Raw genomic sequence first — 20,000 nt, 5'->3', positions numbered from 1 at the left:
CGAGTGTTCAGTCAGAAAGAAACAGAGAAGTCATTGAAAAGGTTCATACCAATGAAGTTTATTACAACTGACTCAGCTCGAAGGCACGGTACACCATCAGATGGGTTTCATCTGTTACCACGGCAACAGGAATATACTAAATAAATAATAAAAACACAACGACAGCGTTCATCGTGGCGCTGCCGCTCCGTCAGATCTCACATGTACAACAGGAAGGCCTACAAAGTTATTGCAGTAAGAAAATTTAAAATAAATAAATAAATTACATCGGGAAAAAAATCAATTAAAAAACCTTTCAAAAAATCAATTAAATAGTTTAAAACTTGTATAAAAAAATAAAAAATGTTGACACATGATTTAATAATAAACTGACGGTGTGATGATGAAGTCTGAGAGCATAAACACAACATCACACCTTCACTGTTCACACCTCCGTGACGACACAAACACTCCCGTCCACATGGAGAATATTTATATGTTTATATATATTCTACATATGACATATTTACATGTTATATGTAGAATATTTATATGTTCCACCTCTGTTCTGTAACCAGTCCTTGACTGTCAAGTCTGTCAGTGGAGACACACCCACAGACTATCACTGGATGCTGATGATGTACACACATATATATTATTATATATATTATTATATATATTATTATTTGTATTTCTGAAGGATTGTTGAAACTGAACTTTAACCCTTTAATTGATCTGAGCAGATTAATGTGAGCTGCTGGTTCCTGATGACTTCATAAATGAATATCTGTTTTATGTGGGAGAGAAAACTCAACTTTACTGCATCAACAAGGAGGCTATTAATCTAACTAATGATGATCAGTGATAATAATCATTGTAATAATTGTTGTGTACTAACGATCATTAATGATTCATCTGCTGAGTATTTTCTCAATGAATCATTTAGTCTGTAAAATATCCTGATTAGAGCCAAACGTCTTCAATGAACTGATTAATAAAATCACTGCTGATTAACTGATTAATAAAATCATTTTAAACTCCTTAATTACCCTTCATCATCATCATCATCAAACAAGCAGCCTTCATTAATCATCAACGTCTCCTGTGTGTTGAAACAGTAAATCTCATTATGACATGTTCAACCTGATGGAGTCTGTCCGCTATAATTAACAGATATATTTATGTTGGTCGGGACCTCGGTGTTTCTAGAATCCTTCTTTTATATCAGTAATGTCGTGTTCACACCAAGACTGAAGACAATTTTCGCCTCTCTTTACTCGTACTAGTCGGACAGCTGGTATCATCTGTGTTCACTCTAGACAATCCAGATAGGAGTAGGAGCTCGTCTCCATGGATACCAACAACATTTCCTCCATCAACCACGGAACCAGAATCATGATCAGGAGGATTCATATTTGATTAATTGCGCCGCCTTACAGCTAGATGACAGATGTTTTTAGACTCTGATCCTGAACACGCAGACTCACTGCAGCATCATTCAGTTTCTGGGTTTTATTTTGAATGTTCACTAAACTTCCTGTCACCGTCTGTAACATCTGGAACAGCCCAGATGTGTTGTGGATTCAGACAACCTGAATGACTTGTATCAAACATGGAGGACAGAATGAACGTATGAAGTGACTGGTCCAGTGTTACTGTGGTTTCTTTATAACAGACCGTTGCTACGTATAACAAACCGTTAATACGTATAGCAGACCGTTAATACGTATAGCAGACCGTTGCTACGTATAGCAGACCGTTGCTACGTATAACAGACCGTTGCTACGTATAACAGACCATTGCTACGTACAACAGACCGTTGCTACGTATAGCAGACCGTTGCTACGTATAGCAGACCGTTGCTACGTATAACTGACCGTTGCTACGTATAACAAACCGTTAATACGTATAGCAGACCGTTGCTACGTATAGCAGACCGTTGCTACGTATAGCAGACCGTTGCTACGTATAACAGACCGTTGCTACGTATAACAGACCATTGCTACGTACAACAGACCGCTGCTATGTAAAGCAGACCGTTGCTACGTATAACAGACCGTTGCTAAGTATAACAGGCCGTTGCTCTGTAAAGCAGACCGTTGCTACGTATAACAGGCCGTTGCTACGTATAACAGACCGTTGCTATGTAAAGCAGACCGTTGCTACGTATAACAGGCCGGTGCTAAGTATAACAGGCCGTTGCTCTGTAAAGCAGACCGTTGCTACGTATAACAGGCCGTTGCTACGTATAACAGACCGTTGCTACGTATAGCAGACCGTTGCTACGTATAACAGACCGTTGCTACGTATAGCAGACCGTTGCACTGCAGCATCATTCAGTTTCTGGGTTTTATTTTGAATGTTCACTAAACTTCCTGTCACCGTCTGTAACATCTGGAACAGCCCAGATGTGTTGTGGATTCAGACAACCTGAATGACTTGTATCAAACATGGAGGACAGAATGAACGTATGAAGTGACTGGTCCAGTGTTACTGTGGTTTCTTTATAACAGACCGTTGCTACGTATAACAAACCGTTAATACGTATAGCAGACCGTTAATACGTATAGCAGACCGTTGCTACGTATAGCAGACCGTTGCTACGTATAACAGACCGTTGCTACGTATAACAGACCATTGCTACGTACAACAGACCGTTGCTACGTATAGCAGACCGTTGCTACGTATAGCAGACCGTTGCTACGTATAACTGACCGTTGCTACGTATAACAAACCGTTAATACGTATAGCAGACCGTTGCTACGTATAGCAGACCGTTGCTACGTATAGCAGACCGTTGCTACGTATAACAGACCGTTGCTACGTATAACAGACCATTGCTACGTACAACAGACCGCTGCTATGTAAAGCAGACCGTTGCTACGTATAACAGACCGTTGCTAAGTATAACAGGCCGTTGCTCTGTAAAGCAGACCGTTGCTACGTATAACAGGCCGTTGCTACGTATAACAGACCGTTGCTATGTAAAGCAGACCGTTGCTACGTATAACAGGCCGGTGCTAAGTATAACAGGCCGTTGCTCTGTAAAGCAGACCGTTGCTACGTATAACAGGCCGTTGCTACGTATAACAGACCGTTGCTACGTATAGCAGACCGTTGCTACGTATAACAGACCGTTGCTACGTATAGCAGACCGTTGCTACGTATAACAGACCGTTGCTACGTATAACAGGCCATTGCTACGTATAGCAGACCGTTGCTACGTATAACAGGCCGTTGCTACGTATAGCAGACCGTTGCTACGTATAGCAGACCGTTGCTACGTATAACAGACCGTTGCTACGTATAACAGACCGTTGCTACGTATAACAGACCGTTGCTACGTATAACAGAACGTTGCTACGTATAACAGACCGTTGCTACGTATAGCAGACCGTTGCTACGTATAGCAGACCGTTGCTACGTATAACAGGCCGGTGCTACGTATAACAGACCGTTGCTACGTATAGCAGACCGTTGCTACGTATAACAGACCGTTGCTACGTATAACAGACCGTTGCTACGTATAACAGACCGTTGCTACGTATAACAGAACGTTGCTACGTATAACAGACCGTTGCTACGTATAACAGACCGTTGCTACGTATAGCAGACCGTTGCTACGTATAACAGACCGTTGCTACGTATAACAGAACGTTGCTATGTATAACAGACCGTTGCTACGTATAACAGACCGTTGCTATGGACGCAGCTCTGATGTGGGACTCTGGAGGACTGTTCTAGTGTGTAATCATTGATGTCTTCAGTCAGTAGCTGTGTGATAATCAGGATAATGTTCAGCTAGTGGAATAAACAGCCCTAATTTAAATATGCAAATGAGACGTAATAGTATATCAGACTATTGATCCAGATATCACTCCATCAGCATCAAGACATGTGTTCAGATGAAATGGTCTCCACTGACAGACCTCCTCCTCTTCCTCAGGTGTCTCTCTCCTTCTTCACCTTGACGTCTCCCGCCAGGATGGTTGCTATCTCTCCCTGCATGAAGGCCCAGGGCACGTTGGAGCCCACCAGAGGACACTTGTCCCCGCTGGGACAGAAGACCTCCCCTGCTGCTCCCTGGGCCTTGATGCTGTCTCTGGAGCAGGGGAAGCAGAACTTGTGGTTGGGGACGGAGGGACACTGGACAAAGTGCGTGTCCTCCAGCCGCTCGTGGCAGATGGTGCAGCACAGAGGCCCGCTGTTGGCCATGGGGGAGTCGGGCACGCTCTGCGCGTGCACCTGGTCCATGCCGCTGGCGGACTGCGACGCCGCGGACACCCCCAGGTCCCGGTCCCGGTCCCGATCCCGGTCTCCGTTGCGGGACGAGAGCCGCCTCTGTCCCCCGGACCCGGACCCGGACACGGAGGCGGGGGACACCGGGCTGCTGTTGTGTCTGGAGGACGAGGTGGTGGAGTGGACCGAGTCCCGGTCTTTGTTGGGGGAGTGTGCATTCCCGAGCGTGTCCGCGACCGACATGAGCGCGGCCATGGGGGACTGTCCGGTCTGGTCCGGGTCCGGGTCCGGGGGGGACGGGCCTGGGGGGGGGAGGCTGAAGGAGCTCGAAGACATGGACAGTTTGAGTGCTTCAGTCTGGCTGCTGATCCACTGCTGCCTCTGCTGCTCCTCCGGGTCCGGGTCCGGGTCCTGGTCCGGGTCCGCCTTCCTCTTCCTCAGCCCGGCCCTGGAGCTGCCTGGACCCGGACCCGGACCCGGACCCGGACCCGGACCCGCAGCCCGGCCGGGCAGCAGCGGGTAGCAGCTGTCGGTGTGAGACTCCGGCAGCATGTCCCCCCCCACCGTCTCCCTGAAGAACCGGAGTGGTTCCGGTAGCAGGTCCCCCAGCAGCCTCCAGTCCCCGGAGCCGTGCTGCTTCTCGTACTCTAGGTACTTGAACCCGGAGGACAGACCTCGACCGTAGTCCTTCATGCAGTCCTGGTACATCTGCTTGGCGACCCCCGAGGCGCTGGAGAACACGGTCCCGGAGCCGCTCGGGTACTCGATGAAGATCTTCAGCTCGAACTCCAGACCCGGTTTGGACACCGCGTCGAAGGCGAAGACCCGACCCAGCAGCATGTGGTCCTTCTTGAAGCGGACGTTGAACGGGGTGCATCCAGACAGAGAGACCAGCGAGTCCCGAACCACCTTGGGCCGGCTGGTCCAGTCCTCCTGCCGGTTCCGGAGGCTGTCGCTCAGCTCGGACAGAACCTCCACGTTCCGCTGCTTCTCCTTCAGCTCCCGCTCCTGGTCCGACCCGGACCCGGACCCGGACCCGGACCCCGAGGCGGGCCGCTTCCCCGCAGGGTCGGACAGGGAGACCCCGACCAGTGAGCTCTGCCGGGTTCTGCCGGTCAGGCCGTGCGGTCCCGGTCCCGGTCCCGGTCCGTTCAGTAGCGTCTGAGGCAGCAGGTTCGGTGCTGACACCAGCCCGCCGTGGCTCCGGCCCCTCGAGTTTGGACTCTGTCGGTTCAGTTCTGGAGGTCCGTCGTCGGGTTTGAACCCGTTGGGCAGCCTGCTGCTGAGCCCGCTGTAGTCGAACCGAGCCCGGCTATCTGCACCGAGCGAGTACCGGTCCAGACCGGGCTGCGGAGCTTTCCCGGGTACCTCCACCTGCTGGTTCAGCGGCTCCTTACCGCTCAGTAACCCGGCCTGGCTCTTCACCACGGCGGCCTGCTGCTGAGGAGGAGGAGGAGGAGGAGGAGGAGGAGGAAGAGCAGCAGGTCCTCCGGCGGGAGATCTGCTCTCCTGGAAGCCGTGAGCCCGCTTCAGGTGGCGGGTCGTCTCGATGACGAACTCGACCCGGTCCGCGCCCTCGTAGTTGACGCAGCCCCGACAGACGGGCTCGGTGAAGTCCCAGATCATGGCCCAGGGCATGCGGGGCAGGTCGCACAGATAACAAGACTGTCTGCGGGACGAGGAGACCTGCGGGGAGGACATGATCCCTCTGCCCGGCGTCCTCCTCCCTCCTCCGGCTGCACTCTCTGACTACACCCGGGAGGAGGAGCACCGACCGACGGACCTACCGACTGACGGACCTACCGACCGACGGACTGACGGACCGACGGACTGACGGACCTACCGACTGACGGACTGCAGTGACTCCGCTCCGGTTATTGTTCCTGCTGCTGCTGCAGCTGCTGATGAAGATGCTGATGATGATGCTGCTGCTGCTACTGCTGCTGATGAAGATGAGGATGAAGATGGAGCTCCGTGCTGCTGCAGAGAGGAGGAGGGGGGGGGGGGCTCACCCCGAGAGGAGCGGAGGAATTTAGACCCCCCCCCCCCCCAGGAATGCCACCTGGTAGAATACGTGACGTCATCGCCCCCTCCTTCCTGCAGCTCCGCTCAGAATGAAATGACATGACGTCACTAGTTGCCCCGCCCCCCCAGTGAGCTGATGTTTTAATAGACAATAATCAATATAATCAATAGCTGAATTGATCAGTGATGGTTGGTGGTGTCACTGCAGAGACGTGTGTGTTGCTAGGCAACACCCTCCCCCCCTATTGATCGCCTCCTCTTTGTGTTTCTGATCAATGATCAGCTGCTGATCGATCGGTTCATTGATTCAGAGTTAATGATCAGTCCAGACAGGACGGGGTTAACCACCACACTGATGCATTCTGGGAAAATATCAACATCAAAACCTGCACACACACACACACAAACACACACACACACACACACACAGGTTAGCTCAGGCATGCCTCTGATGGATACTGTCTCTGTTACCATGGAAACACGCCTGGCAACGAGGTGAGAGGAGGAGGAGGAAGAAGAGAGGGAGGGGGAAGAAGAGAAGGAGGAAGAGGACAAGGAGGAGGAAGAACAGAAGGAGGAAGAGGAGGAGGAGGTGCAGCCCTGCTCTCTCTGAATGATGCTGATCGAACACTTCCATCCCATAATAGTTGAGAGATGGTGATTCAGAGGTCTGGTAACCATGGAGACACTCTGAACTCACAACACAATATACACAACATGTATAACACACAGCCCCCCCCCCCTCACCTGGTTTGCTCTGGCCATCGGTCACAGCGGGGTGTTGCCATGGCAACTGGGCTGGTCTCCACGGTGGCAGCTCTGGTTGCCGAGGAGCCTGGCTGCTGGTTGCTAAGGACATCTGCTGATAGAGAGAGAAGACAGGAGAGGTCAGAGGTCGTCATGAGCATAGCCAATATACGTATATATTATATATACACACTATATGTGTGTGTGTGTGTGTATATATATATATTTATAGTATATATATATATACTATATATATATATTTATAGTATATATATATATATACAGTATATATATATATATATATATATACAGTATATAGTATATATATATAAACAGTATATACTGTATATATATATACACACACACACACACACACAGGGTTGCAGGGTATCAGCAGTGACGCTAAAAATAGCCCGCTGCTACAAACCGCTCGGTTACCATGACAACCCGTCTCTGTTCTGCCACATCAGTCTGGGTTGAAGGTGGAGTGTTGCCATGGTAACAGTACATCACAACAGTACTACCACCTGCTGGTGTCCTTCACCTCACCAGGTACCTGTCCTTCACCTCACCAGGTACCTGTCCTTCACCACATCAGGTATCTGTCCTTCAGGTACCTGTCCTTCACCTCACCAGGTATCTGTCCTTCACCTCACCTGCTACCTGTCCTTCACCTCACCAGGTATCTGTCCTTCAGGTACCTGTCCTTCACCTCACCAGGTACCTGTCCTTCACCACACCAGGTATCTGTCCTTCAGGTACCTGTCCTTCACCTCACCAGGTATCTGTCCTTCACCTCACCTGCTACCTGTCCTTCACCTCACCAGGTATCTGTCCTTCAGGTACCTGTCCTTCACCTCACCAGGTACCTGTCCTTCACCTCACCAGGTATCTGTCCTTCACCTCACCTGCTACCTGTCCTTCACCACACCAGGTATCTGTCCTTCAGGTACCTGTCCTTCACCTCACCAGGTACCTGTCCTTCACCACACCAGGTATCTGTCCTTCAGGTACCTGTCCTTCACCACACCAGGTATCTGTCCTTCAGGTACCTGTCCTTCACCACACCAGGTATCTGTCCTTCAGGTACCTGTCCTTCACCACACCAGGTATCTGTCCTTCAGGTACCTGTCCTTCACCTCATCAGGTATCTTTCCTTCACCTCACCAGGTACCTGTCCTTCACCTCACCAGGTATCTGTCCTTCACCTCACCAGGTACCTGTCCTTCACCTCACCAGGTATCTGTCCTTCAGGTACCTGTCCTTCACCTCACCAGGTATCTGTCCTTCACCTCACCAGTTACCTGTCCTTCACCACACCAGGTATCTGTCCTTCACCTCACCAGGTATCTGTCCTTCACCTCACCAGGTATCTGTCCTTCACCTCACCAGGTATCTATTAAACCCTTCACAATAAAAGCTTTTAATAAACATTAGCTAACATCCACCAACACATGTAAACATGACAGAAAGTAAACAGAGTTTACCTGCAGTGTTCAGGTGATCCAGCTGATCCAGGTGAGTGACCTGCAGAAGGCGTGGCTGACTTGAAGCTGTGAGGTCAGAGGTCACTGGGGCGTGGCCTGTCAGCATCCTGAGGGCTGACTCCAGCAGCTGGCTCTGATTGGAGGAGAGGACAGCCAATGAGCAGTCAGACAGTCAGAGTTATGTCTAGTTCACACTACAGGATTTCACCACCTGATTTATACTTCAGATCAGAGGCAGGGCGCTGTTAGCTCGCCGCTCGAGCTTCACGTGTGAACTGTTTAAAGACGCTCGCCAACGCATTCCAGATATCTAGCATGCTACACGTACGATATCAGGTCATTTAGCGTGTATTTTTTATGGGTTTTCGTGACTAAATGTAGTTTGTTGACCTCATCAAGGATTCCTCCTGTTAAAGATCTGGTAGTGTCATGTGGTGTTAAAACCATGATGACTGTAGTGTGACCTTCAGGTGATCAGGTGATCTGGCTAACAGGTGGACAGGTGAACGGGTGGATAGGTGGACAGGTGAACAAGTGGACAGGTAAACAGGTGAGTGTGTTTACCTGCTGCTGCAGCTGTTGGCTGTGCAGCGTCTCCAGGTGATGCAGCGTCTGCTGGCTCAGGCTCCGCCCCCTCTTTCCGTCCTCCCTGTACCTGTCAGCCTGCAGCAGCTTCTCAACGCCTTCAGTCAGCTATTATAATAATAATAATATTAATAATAATTCAGGTGCATCAATAAACAATAACTCCTGTCACAGTTCCTCCTCATGATCTACCTTGATCAGAGTTGCAGCAGCTGCTGCGTTGGTGTCGTCGCCAAGACAACCAGAGGACAGTCCAGCCTCCGTCTGGACCCGCACACCACCTACTGCATCCTGGGAACTGGTCCTCAGACCAGGAGCACCCTGGGAGCTGGTCTGGAGGGGTCCCGGGTCCAACAGCTGCACCTTGATCTCCCTCCTGTGGGGGGCGCTGTGAGACCTGAGGACAGACAGCAGGGGGATGTAAACAAATTCAGATGGTTTTCAAAGTAAAATACTCCAACGCTCATCTCATTAATAAACCTGCACCAGACTCTATAGACTTTAGTGTTTTTTCACCGTTGTTTCAAAGCTGCGAGCACGACTCCTCGACTTCCAGCAGCAAAACGTGATGTGAGAAGGTCGTGACCTGAGGGTGATGATGTCAGCAGAGACTGATTGATGAAGCTGGTTCTCTCACCAGGCCGCCGGTCGCTGAGTGTCCCAGCAGAGAGCTTCCTGAGAGGACTCACTCTTCTTCTGGGTTCTTTGTTCTCTTTGGTCGTTCCAGGTTTCTTCAGTCTGTCTAAACACACACACACACACACACACACACACACACACACACACACACACACACACACACACACACACACACACACACACACACACACACATTGTTTTTCTATATTTACTACTGGTAGTACTACCAGTAGTACTACCAGTAGTACTACATTCATCTACAACATCACTATTATTATTATAGAATATAAATCATCAGTTACAGGCCGAGCTGGAAGAAGTACTCAGACCTTCACTGTAGTAAAAGTACTAATACAGTAATGTAGAAACACTCTGTTACAAGTAAAAGTCCTGCATTCAAAAGTACTAGAGTATTATCAAAATATACTTAAAGTACCAGAAGTACTTTATAATCTGAATCTGACATAACGCAGGAAGCTTGCTCCCAGACACCAGTGCTGGAGGAAGAACTCAGATATTTGACTTCTGTAAAAGTACTAATACCACAATGTAGAAAGTAAAAAATCCTAAGTAATCCTGAAGTAAAAGTACAAATGTACTCCCATCACAATATACTTAAAGTACGAAAAATAAAAGTATTCATTATGCAGAATAATATATATTATTGTATTATAATTATTGATGTTCATCACTTTAATGTTATAAATAATATATATATATATATATATATATATATATATATATTACTTAAACATATAACTTAATAATAATAATACATCATAATTTATTAGTTGATTATATTTTATTTAAATAAAATCAGATTTATTTAGAATAATAATAATTGATTATATTTTATTTACATTTTTTTTTTAATAAATAAAATGTAAATAAAGCTGTCAGATAAATGTAGTTCAATATGTCCCTCTGAGATGTAACGTTAGTGGAGAAGTAGGAAGTAGCCGAACATGGAAGTACTCAAGTAAAGTAAAAGTACCTCACATGTGTACTAAAGTAACGTACAGTACTTGAGTAAATGTACTTAATTACATCCCTGCTATGGTTACAGGCCAGATTAAACCAGTCATGATGTTATTGAACAGCTTCTGTCGAGCACCTGCGGGGAGCACCTCACTCACCGGGCTGAGCCGGCGCTGCTGGCCGGGGAGGAGGCGCTCTGTCCGGCTTCATGATCTGCTGCTGCTGGTCTGACCCGGAGCTCCGCCGCTGCTGCTCGGCCAGAGGCGGCTGGACTGGACGGTCCTGCAGCTTCTGGACGGTGATCTGGACAGATCCGGATCCCGGTCCCGGTCCCGGTCCAGGTCCCGGTCCAGGTCCAGGTCCAGGTCCAGCTTCATGTCTCCGATCCGAGAGGAGAACCCGAGTGGACCGGATCAAAACGTCCCCGGTGTCCGAGCTGCAGGAGGATTGATCCGGACTGGTTTCACCCAGAGAGTCCGGCTGGGACTCCGGCTGGGACCACATCATATCAGACAGCTGTTAACTGTTAGCTGCTAACTGTTAACTGTTAGCTGCTAACTGTTAGCTGTTAGCTGTTAACTGTTAACTGTTAGCTGTTAGCTGCTAACTGTTAGCTGTTAGCTGTTAACTGTTAACTGTTAACTGTTAACTGTTAGCTGTTAGCTGTTAACTGTTAACTGTTAGCTGCTAACTGTTAGCTGTTAGCTGTTAACTGTTAGCTGTTAGCTGCTAACTGTTAACTGTTAGCTGCTAACTGTTAGCTGTTAACTGTTAGCTGCTAACTGTTAGCTGTTAGCTGTTAACTGTTAGCTGTTAGCTGCTAACTGTTAGCTGTTAGCTGTTAACTGTTAGCTGTTAGCTGCTAACTGTTAACTGTTAGCTGCTAACTGTTAGCTGTTAACTGTTAGCTGCTAACTGTTAGCTGTTAGCTGCTAACTGTTAGCTGTTAGCTGCTAACTGTTAACTGTTAGCTGCTAACTGTTAACTGTTAACTGTTAGCTGCTAACTGTTAACTGTTAGCTGCTAACAGTTAACTGTTAGCTGTTAGCTGCTAACAGTTAACTGTTAACTGTTAACTGCTAGCCTCCGCTAGCTGCTTTCAAACCTCCCGCCCCTTCATGACGTCAGAGACCGGTTAGCTGACCGGGGGTTGGTTGGATTTAAAAGTCGATGAAAGTCCTGAGTTCTGGCGGGAAAGTGCCGTAAACAAGGTTATAATGTTCCGTTAGAAGCAGAGAGATAAAGATAGTAAAGATAGTAAAGATATTCTATGAAAGCGGATTATTATTAAAAGATGAAAACAGAGCAACTCACAGAGACCAACAGCAACTGTTGCCGGCAACAAAACACGTCACTTCCGGCTCCCGCATCGGAGCAGAGATTGAAAAACACGCAGGACGGAGGTCTCACTTCGACTCTAAACTCAGAAACCAAAAGCAACAACAACAACATACAGACGAGGTAAACTGGAGGAACACAAGAGTCCCGTTAAAAGTAATAAAGCATTTAATTGAGTGAAAAAACGAATTGTACAATAAAAATAGGCATTAATAAATGTGTTTACAAATTAATGTATTAATCTATAAATAAAATTAGGACAAACTTTGTAAATCCATTTTCCACTTGAACTATTTATTGATGGTTTAATATTTCATTTGTAAATTCTTTTCATAATTCTTATCTTTATTAACCATTAAAATGTCAATTAATGAAATACTTTGATTAATAAATTATCTTGTAAACATATTTATTAATGCCTATCGGACCAATTAAAACATGTTTATACTTTATATACAATATGTTGGTGTGTTTGAATCCTTCAACATTATGAAGATTGTTCTTTATTTTTCATGTACACAATAACGCTTATTCAATATATTAAAAGAACAGCATGAGACTTTAAACATATAAAAGTCATATCAATGGAAAATGTGTATCAGAATCACATTTATTTGCCAGGTATTGTGCACATCTATAGAAATATAGATGAGAGCTGGGGACAAGGACACTGATGGACAAATAAAGGTGAGGAATCTCAGTGGTTCTACTTCCGGCGGTGGTTTGTAGTCCGCCAGGAAAACAACAGAAGAAGAAGAAGACTTCCGTCATCTCGTCCTTCAGTCGGCTGTTAGCTGTTAGCTGTTAGCTGCTAGCTGCTAGCTTCAGGGTGAACATCAACATCATCTCGTCCTCAGGTGAGTCCTGAACACACTGACATCGTTATTATACACATCTGTATTTACAGTTATAATCCAGATTCACCTGAACCCGGAACAGATCACAGCTAACGGCTAATGCTAGTTAGCCGTTAGCTGTTAGCATGGAGGTGATTCACTAAATGAGAGAACCGGATGTATTTAATGTAATATATGAATACTACTGATTAGTGATGACGTCATGGAGTGTTTAATGACGTCATCCAGACTCCATTCATTACAGGTGTATTATTGCTGCTCAGTGATGAACCGTGATGCTTCGGATGAGTTCTGTTCAGGTGGAACCCTAACCCATACACCACCAGTTACACCACCAGTTAACCCATACACCACCAGTTACACCACCAGTTAACCCATACACCACCAGTTACACCACCAGTTAACCCATACACCACCAGTTAACCCATACACCACCAGTTACACCACCAGTTAACCCATACACCACCAGTTACACCACCAGTTAACCCATACACCACCAGTTAACCCATACACCACCAGTTAACCCATACACCACCAGTTACACCACCAGTTAACCCATACACCACCAGTTACACCACCAGTTAACCCATACACCACCAGTTAACCCATACACCACCAGTTACACCACCAGTTAACCCATACACCACCAGTTAACCCATACACCACCAGTTACACCACCAGTTAACCCATACACCACCAGTTACACCACCAGTTAACCCATACACCACCAGTTACACCACCAGTTAACCCATACACCACCAGTTAACCCATACACCACCAGTTACACCACCAGTTAACCCATACACCACCAGTTACACCACCAGTTAACCCATACACCACCAGTTACACCACCAGTTAACCCATACACCACCAGTTAACCCATACACCACCAGTTACACCACCAGTTAACCCATACACCACCAGTTACACCACCAGTTAACCCATACACCACCAGTTACACCACCAGTTAACCCATACACCACCAGTTACACCACCAGTTAACCCATACACCACCAGTTAACCCATACACCACCAGTTACAACCAGTTACACCACCAGTTAACCATACACAACCAGTTAACCCATACACCACCAGTTAACCCATACACCACCAGTTACAACCAGTTACACCACCAGTTAACCCATACACCACCAGTTAACCCATACACCACCAGTTACAACCAGTTACACCACCAGTTAACCCATACACAACCAGTTACAACCAGTTAACCCATACACCACCAGTTACACCACCAGTTAACCCATACACCACCAGTTACACCACCAGTTAACCCATACACCACCAGTTACACCACCAGTTAACCCATACACAACCAGTTAACCCATACACCACCAGTTAACCCATACACCACCAGTTACAACCAGTTACACCACCAGTTAACCCATACACCACCAGTTAACCCATACACCACCAGTTACAACCAGTTACACCACCAGTTAACCCATACACCACCAGTTAACCCATACACCACCAGTTACAACCAGTTACACCACCAGTTAACCCATACACCACCAGTTACACCACCAGTTAACCCATACACCACCAGTTACACCACCAGTTAACCCATACACAACCAGTTAACCCATACACCACCAGTTAACCCATACACCACCAGTTAACCCATACACAACCAGTTAACCCATACACCACCAGTTAACCCATACACCACCAGTTAACCCATACACCACCAGTTACAACCAGTTACACCACCAGTTAACCCATACACAACCAGTTACAACCAGTTAACCCATACACCACCAGTTACACCACCAGTTAACCCATACACCACCAGTTAACCCATACACCACCAGTTACACCACCAGTTAACCCATACACAACCAGTTAACCCATACACCACCAGTTACACCACCAGTTAACCCATACACCACCAGTTACACCACCAGTTAACCCATACACCACCAGTTAACCCATACACCACCAGTTAACCCATACACCACCAGTTACACCACCAGTTAACCCATACACAACCAGTTACACCACCAGTTAACCCATACACAACCAGTTAACCCATACACCACCAGTTACACCACCAGTTAACCCATACACCACCAGTTACACCACCAGTTAACCCATACACCACCAGTTAACCCATACACCACCAGTTACACCACCAGTTAACCCATACACCACCAGTTAACCCATACACCACCAGTTACACCACCAGTTAACCCATACACAACCAGTTACACCACCAGTTAACCCATACACCACCAGTTAACCCATACACCACCAGTTACAACCAGTTAACCCATACACCACCAGTTAACCCATACACCACCAGTTACAACCAGTTACACCACCAGTTAACCCATACACAACCAGTTACAACCAGTTAACCCATACACCACCAGTTAACCCATACACCACCAGTTAACCCATACACCACCAGTTAACCCATACACCACCAGTTACAACCAGTTAACCCATACACAACCATACACAACCAGTTAACCCATACACCACCAGTTAACCCATACACCACCAGTTACACCACCAGTTAACCCATACACCACCAGTTACACCACCAGTTAACCCATACACCACCAGTTACACCACCAGTTAACCCATACACCACCAGTTAACCCATACACCACCAGTTACACCACCAGTTAACCCATACACCACCAGTTAACCCATACACCACCAGTTAACCCATACACCACCAGTTAACCCATACACAACCAGTTAACCCATACACCACCAGTTAACCCATACACCACCAGTTACAACCAGTTAACCCATACACCACCAGTTACAACCCATACACCACCAGTTACAACCAGTTAACCCATACACAACCAGTTACAGAACCAGTTACAACCAGTTAACCCATACACAACCAGTTAACCATACACCACCAGTTACAACCAGTTAACCCATACACAACCAGTTACAACCAGTTAACCATACACCACCAGTTAACCCATACACCACCCATACACAACCAGTTACAACCAGTTAACCATACACCACCAGTTAACCCATACACCACCAGTTAACCCATACACAACCAGTTAACCCATACACAACCAGTTAACCCATACACCACCAGTTACAACCAGTTACACCACCAGTTAACCATACACAACCAGTTAACCCATACACCACCAGTTAACCCATACACAACCAGTTAACCCATACACAACCAGTTAACCCATACACCACCAGTTAACCCATACACCACCAGTTACAACCAGTTACACCACCAGTTAACCCATACACAACCAGTTAACCCATACACCACCAGTTACAACCAGTTACACCACCAGTTAACCCATACACAACCATTTACAACCAGTTAACCCATACACCACCAGTTAACCCATACACCACCAGTTAACCCATACACCACCAGTTAACCCATACACCACCAGTTACAACCAGTTAACCCATACACAACCATACACAACCAGTTACACCACCAGTTAACCCATACACCACCAGTTAACCCATACACCACCAGTTACAACCAGTTAACCCATACACAACCATACACAACCAGTTACACCACCAGTTAACCCATACACCACCAGTTACAACCAGTTAACCCATACACAACCAGTTACAACCAGTTACACCACCAGTTAACCCATACACCACCAGTTAACCCATACACCACCAGTTAACCCATACACAACCAGTTAACCCATACACCACCAGTTAACCCATACACCACCAGTTACAACCAGTTACACCACCAGTTAACCCATACACAACCAGTTACAACCAGTTAACCCATACACCACCAGTTAACCCATACACCACCAGTTAACCCATACACCACCAGTTAACCCATACACCACCAGTTAACCCATACACCACCAGTTACAACCAGTTAACCCATACACCACCAGTTAACCCATACACCACCAGTTAACCCATACACCACCAGTTACAACCCATACACCACCAGTTACAACCAGTTAACCCATACACAACCAGTTACACAACCAGTTACAACCAGTTAACCCATACACAACCAGTTAACCCATACACCACCAGTTACAACCAGTTAACCCATACACAACCAGTTACAACCAGTTAACCATACACCACCAGTTAACCCATACACCACCAGTTAACCCATACACAACCAGTTACAACCAGTTAACCCATACACAACCAGTTAACCCATACACAACCAGTTACAACCAGTTAACCCATACACAACCAGTTAACCCATACACAACCAGTTAACCCATACACCACCAGTTAACCCATACACAACCAGTTAACCCATACACAACCAGTTACACAACCAGTTAACCCATACACAACCAGTTAACCCATACACAACCAGTTAACCCATACACAACCAGTTAACCCATACACCACCAGTTACAACCAGTTACACCACCAGTTAACCCATACACAACCAGTTAACCCATACACCACCAGTTACAACCAGTTGCACCACCAGTTAACCCATACACCACCAGTTACAACCAGTTACACCACCAGTTAACCCATACACAACCAGTTAACCCATACACCACCAGTTACAACCAGTTACACCACCAGTTAACCCATACACAACCATTTACAACCAGTTAACCCATACACCACCAGTTAACCCATACACCACCAGTTAACCCATACACCACCAGTTAACCCATACACCACCAGTTACAACCAGTTAACCCATACACAACCATACACAACCAGTTACACCACCAGTTAACCCATACACCACCAGTTAACCCATACACCACCAGTTACAACCAGTTAACCCATACACAACCATACACAACCAGTTACACCACCAGTTAACCCATACACCACCAGTTACAACCAGTTAACCCATACACAACCAGTTACAACCAGTTACACCACCAGTTAACCCATACACCACCAGTTAACCCATACACCACCAGTTAACCCATACACAACCAGTTAACCCATACACCACCAGTTAACCCATACACCACCAGTTACAACCAGTTACACCACCAGTTAACCCATACACAACCAGTTACAACCAGTTAACCCATACACCACCAGTTAACCCATACACCACCAGTTAACCCATACACCACCAGTTAACCCATACACCACCAGTTAACCCATACACCACCAGTTACAACCAGTTAACCCATACACCACCAGTTAACCCATACACCACCAGTTAACCCATACACCACCAGTTACAACCCATACACCACCAGTTACAACCAGTTAACCCATACACAACCAGTTACACAACCAGTTACAACCAGTTAACCCATACACAACCAGTTAACCCATACACCACCAGTTACAACCAGTTAACCCATACACAACCAGTTACAACCAGTTAACCATACACCACCAGTTAACCCATACACCACCAGTTAACCCATACACAACCAGTTACAACCAGTTAACCCATACACAACCAGTTAACCCATACACAACCAGTTACAACCAGTTAACCCATACACAACCAGTTAACCCATACACAACCAGTTAACCCATACACCACCAGTTAACCCATACACAACCAGTTAACCCATACACAACCAGTTACACAACCAGTTAACACATACACAACCAGTTAACCCATACACAACCAGTTAACCCATACACAACCAGTTAACCCATACACCACCAGTTACAACCAGTTACAACCAGTTACAACCAGTTAACCCATACACCACCAGTTACAACCCATACACCACCAGTTACAACCAGTTAACCCATACACAACCAGTTACAGAACCAGTTACAACCAGTTAACCCATACACAACCAGTTAACCCATACACCACCAGTTACAACCAGTTAACCCATACACAACCAGTTACAACCAGTTAACCATACACCACCAGTTAACCCATACACCACCAGTTAACCCATACACAACCAGTTACAACCCGTTAACCCATACACAACCAGTTAACCCATACACAACCAGTTACAACCAGTTAACCCATACACAACCAGTTAACCCATACACAACCAGTTAACCCATACACCACCAGTTAACCCATACACAACCAGTTAACCCATACACAACCAGTTACACAACCAGTTAACACATACACAACCAGTTAACCCATACACAACCAGTTAACCCATACACAACCAGTTAACCCATACACCACCAGTTAACCCATACACCACCAGTTACAACCAGTTACACCACCAGTTAACCCATACACAACCAGTTAACCCATACACCACCAGTTACAACCAGTTACACCACCAGTTAACCCATACACAACCATTTACAACCAGTTAACCCATACACCACCAGTTAAACCATACACCACCAGTTAACCCATACACCACCAGTTACAACCAGTTAACCCATACACAACCATACACAACCAGTTACACCACCAGTTAACCCATACACCACCAGTTAACCCATACACCACCAGTTACAACCAGTTAACCCATACACAACCATACACAACCAGTTACACCACCAGTTAACCCATACACCACCAGTTACAACCAGTTAACCCATACACAACCAGTTACAACCAGTTACACCACCAGTTAACCCATACACCACCAGTTAACCCATACACCACCAGTTAACCCATACACAACCAGTTAACCCATACACCACCAGTTAACCCATACACCACCAGTTACAACCAGTTACACCACCAGTTAACCCATACACAACCAGTTACAACCAGTTAACCCATACACCACCAGTTAACCCATACACCACCAGTTAACCCATACACCACCAGTTAACCCATACACCACCAGTTACAACCAGTTAACCCATACACCACCAGTTAACCCATACACCACCAGTTAACCCATACACCACCAGTTACAACCCATACACCACCAGTTACAACCAGTTAACCCATACACAACCAGTTACACAACCAGTTACAACCAGTTAACCCATACACAACCAGTTAACCCATACACCACCAGTTACAACCAGTTAACCCATACACAACCAGTTACAACCAGTTAACCATACACCACCAGTTAACCCATACACCACCAGTTAACCCATACACAACCAGTTACAACCAGTTAACCCATACACAACCAGTTAACCCATACACAACCAGTTACAACCAGTTAACCCATACACAACCAGTTAACCCATACACAACCAGTTAACCCATACA

The 20,000-nt window shown here is 46.5% G+C and overlaps 3 protein-coding genes across 5 annotated transcripts in view; 1 reads left to right on the top strand and 2 right to left on the bottom strand.

Annotated features, from left to right (window-relative positions):
* Positions 1-3,598: 3,598 nt before the first annotated feature.
* irf2bpl (interferon regulatory factor 2 binding protein-like) lies at positions 3,599-6,315 on the bottom strand. The gene is made up of 2 exons (XM_074661159.1): positions 6,074-6,315; positions 3,599-6,017 (listed from the first exon to the last, which is right to left on the bottom strand). Exon 2 carries the CDS (start codon positions 5,917-5,919, stop codon positions 3,922-3,924), a length of 1,998 nt encoding a protein of 665 aa, XP_074517260.1. The 5' UTR covers positions 5,920-6,017; positions 6,074-6,315; the 3' UTR covers positions 3,599-3,921.
* A 79-nt stretch (positions 6,316-6,394) lies between these two features.
* Positions 6,395-11,361, bottom strand: kiaa0586 (KIAA0586 ortholog). 3 transcript variants are annotated; one of them, XM_074661160.1, is made up of 7 exons: positions 10,838-11,361; positions 9,579-9,804; positions 9,255-9,459; positions 9,042-9,170; positions 8,478-8,610; positions 6,991-7,105; positions 6,395-6,629 (listed from the first exon to the last, which is right to left on the bottom strand). In XM_074661160.1, exons 1-7 carry the CDS (start codon positions 11,184-11,186, stop codon positions 6,623-6,625), a joined length of 1,164 nt encoding a protein of 387 aa, XP_074517261.1. In that variant the 5' UTR covers positions 11,187-11,361; the 3' UTR covers positions 6,395-6,622. The 3 variants fall into 3 exon arrangements, with proteins under 3 accessions (XP_074517261.1, XP_074517263.1, XP_074517264.1); XM_074661162.1 differs by having other exon boundaries at positions 6,427-6,629; positions 6,991-7,102; positions 10,838-11,359; XM_074661163.1 differs by lacking the exon at positions 6,395-6,629 and having other exon boundaries at positions 6,829-7,102; positions 10,838-11,359.
* A 1,349-nt stretch (positions 11,362-12,710) lies between these two features.
* timm9 (translocase of inner mitochondrial membrane 9 homolog) overlaps positions 12,711-20,000 on the top strand; it is an 11,761-nt gene continuing 4,471 nt past the window's right edge. Inside the window, exon 1 of the mRNA XM_074661164.1 lies at positions 12,711-12,874. The gene's annotated coding sequence lies outside the window, so the exon portion shown is untranslated. The remainder of the gene's footprint in view (positions 12,875-20,000) is intronic.

This window comes from Sebastes fasciatus, chromosome 15, assembly GCF_043250625.1.
Source record: "Sebastes fasciatus isolate fSebFas1 chromosome 15, fSebFas1.pri, whole genome shotgun sequence".
NCBI lineage: Eukaryota > Metazoa > Chordata > Actinopteri > Perciformes > Sebastidae > Sebastes > Sebastes fasciatus.
This window is presented reverse-complemented; position numbering and strand designations above follow the sequence as displayed.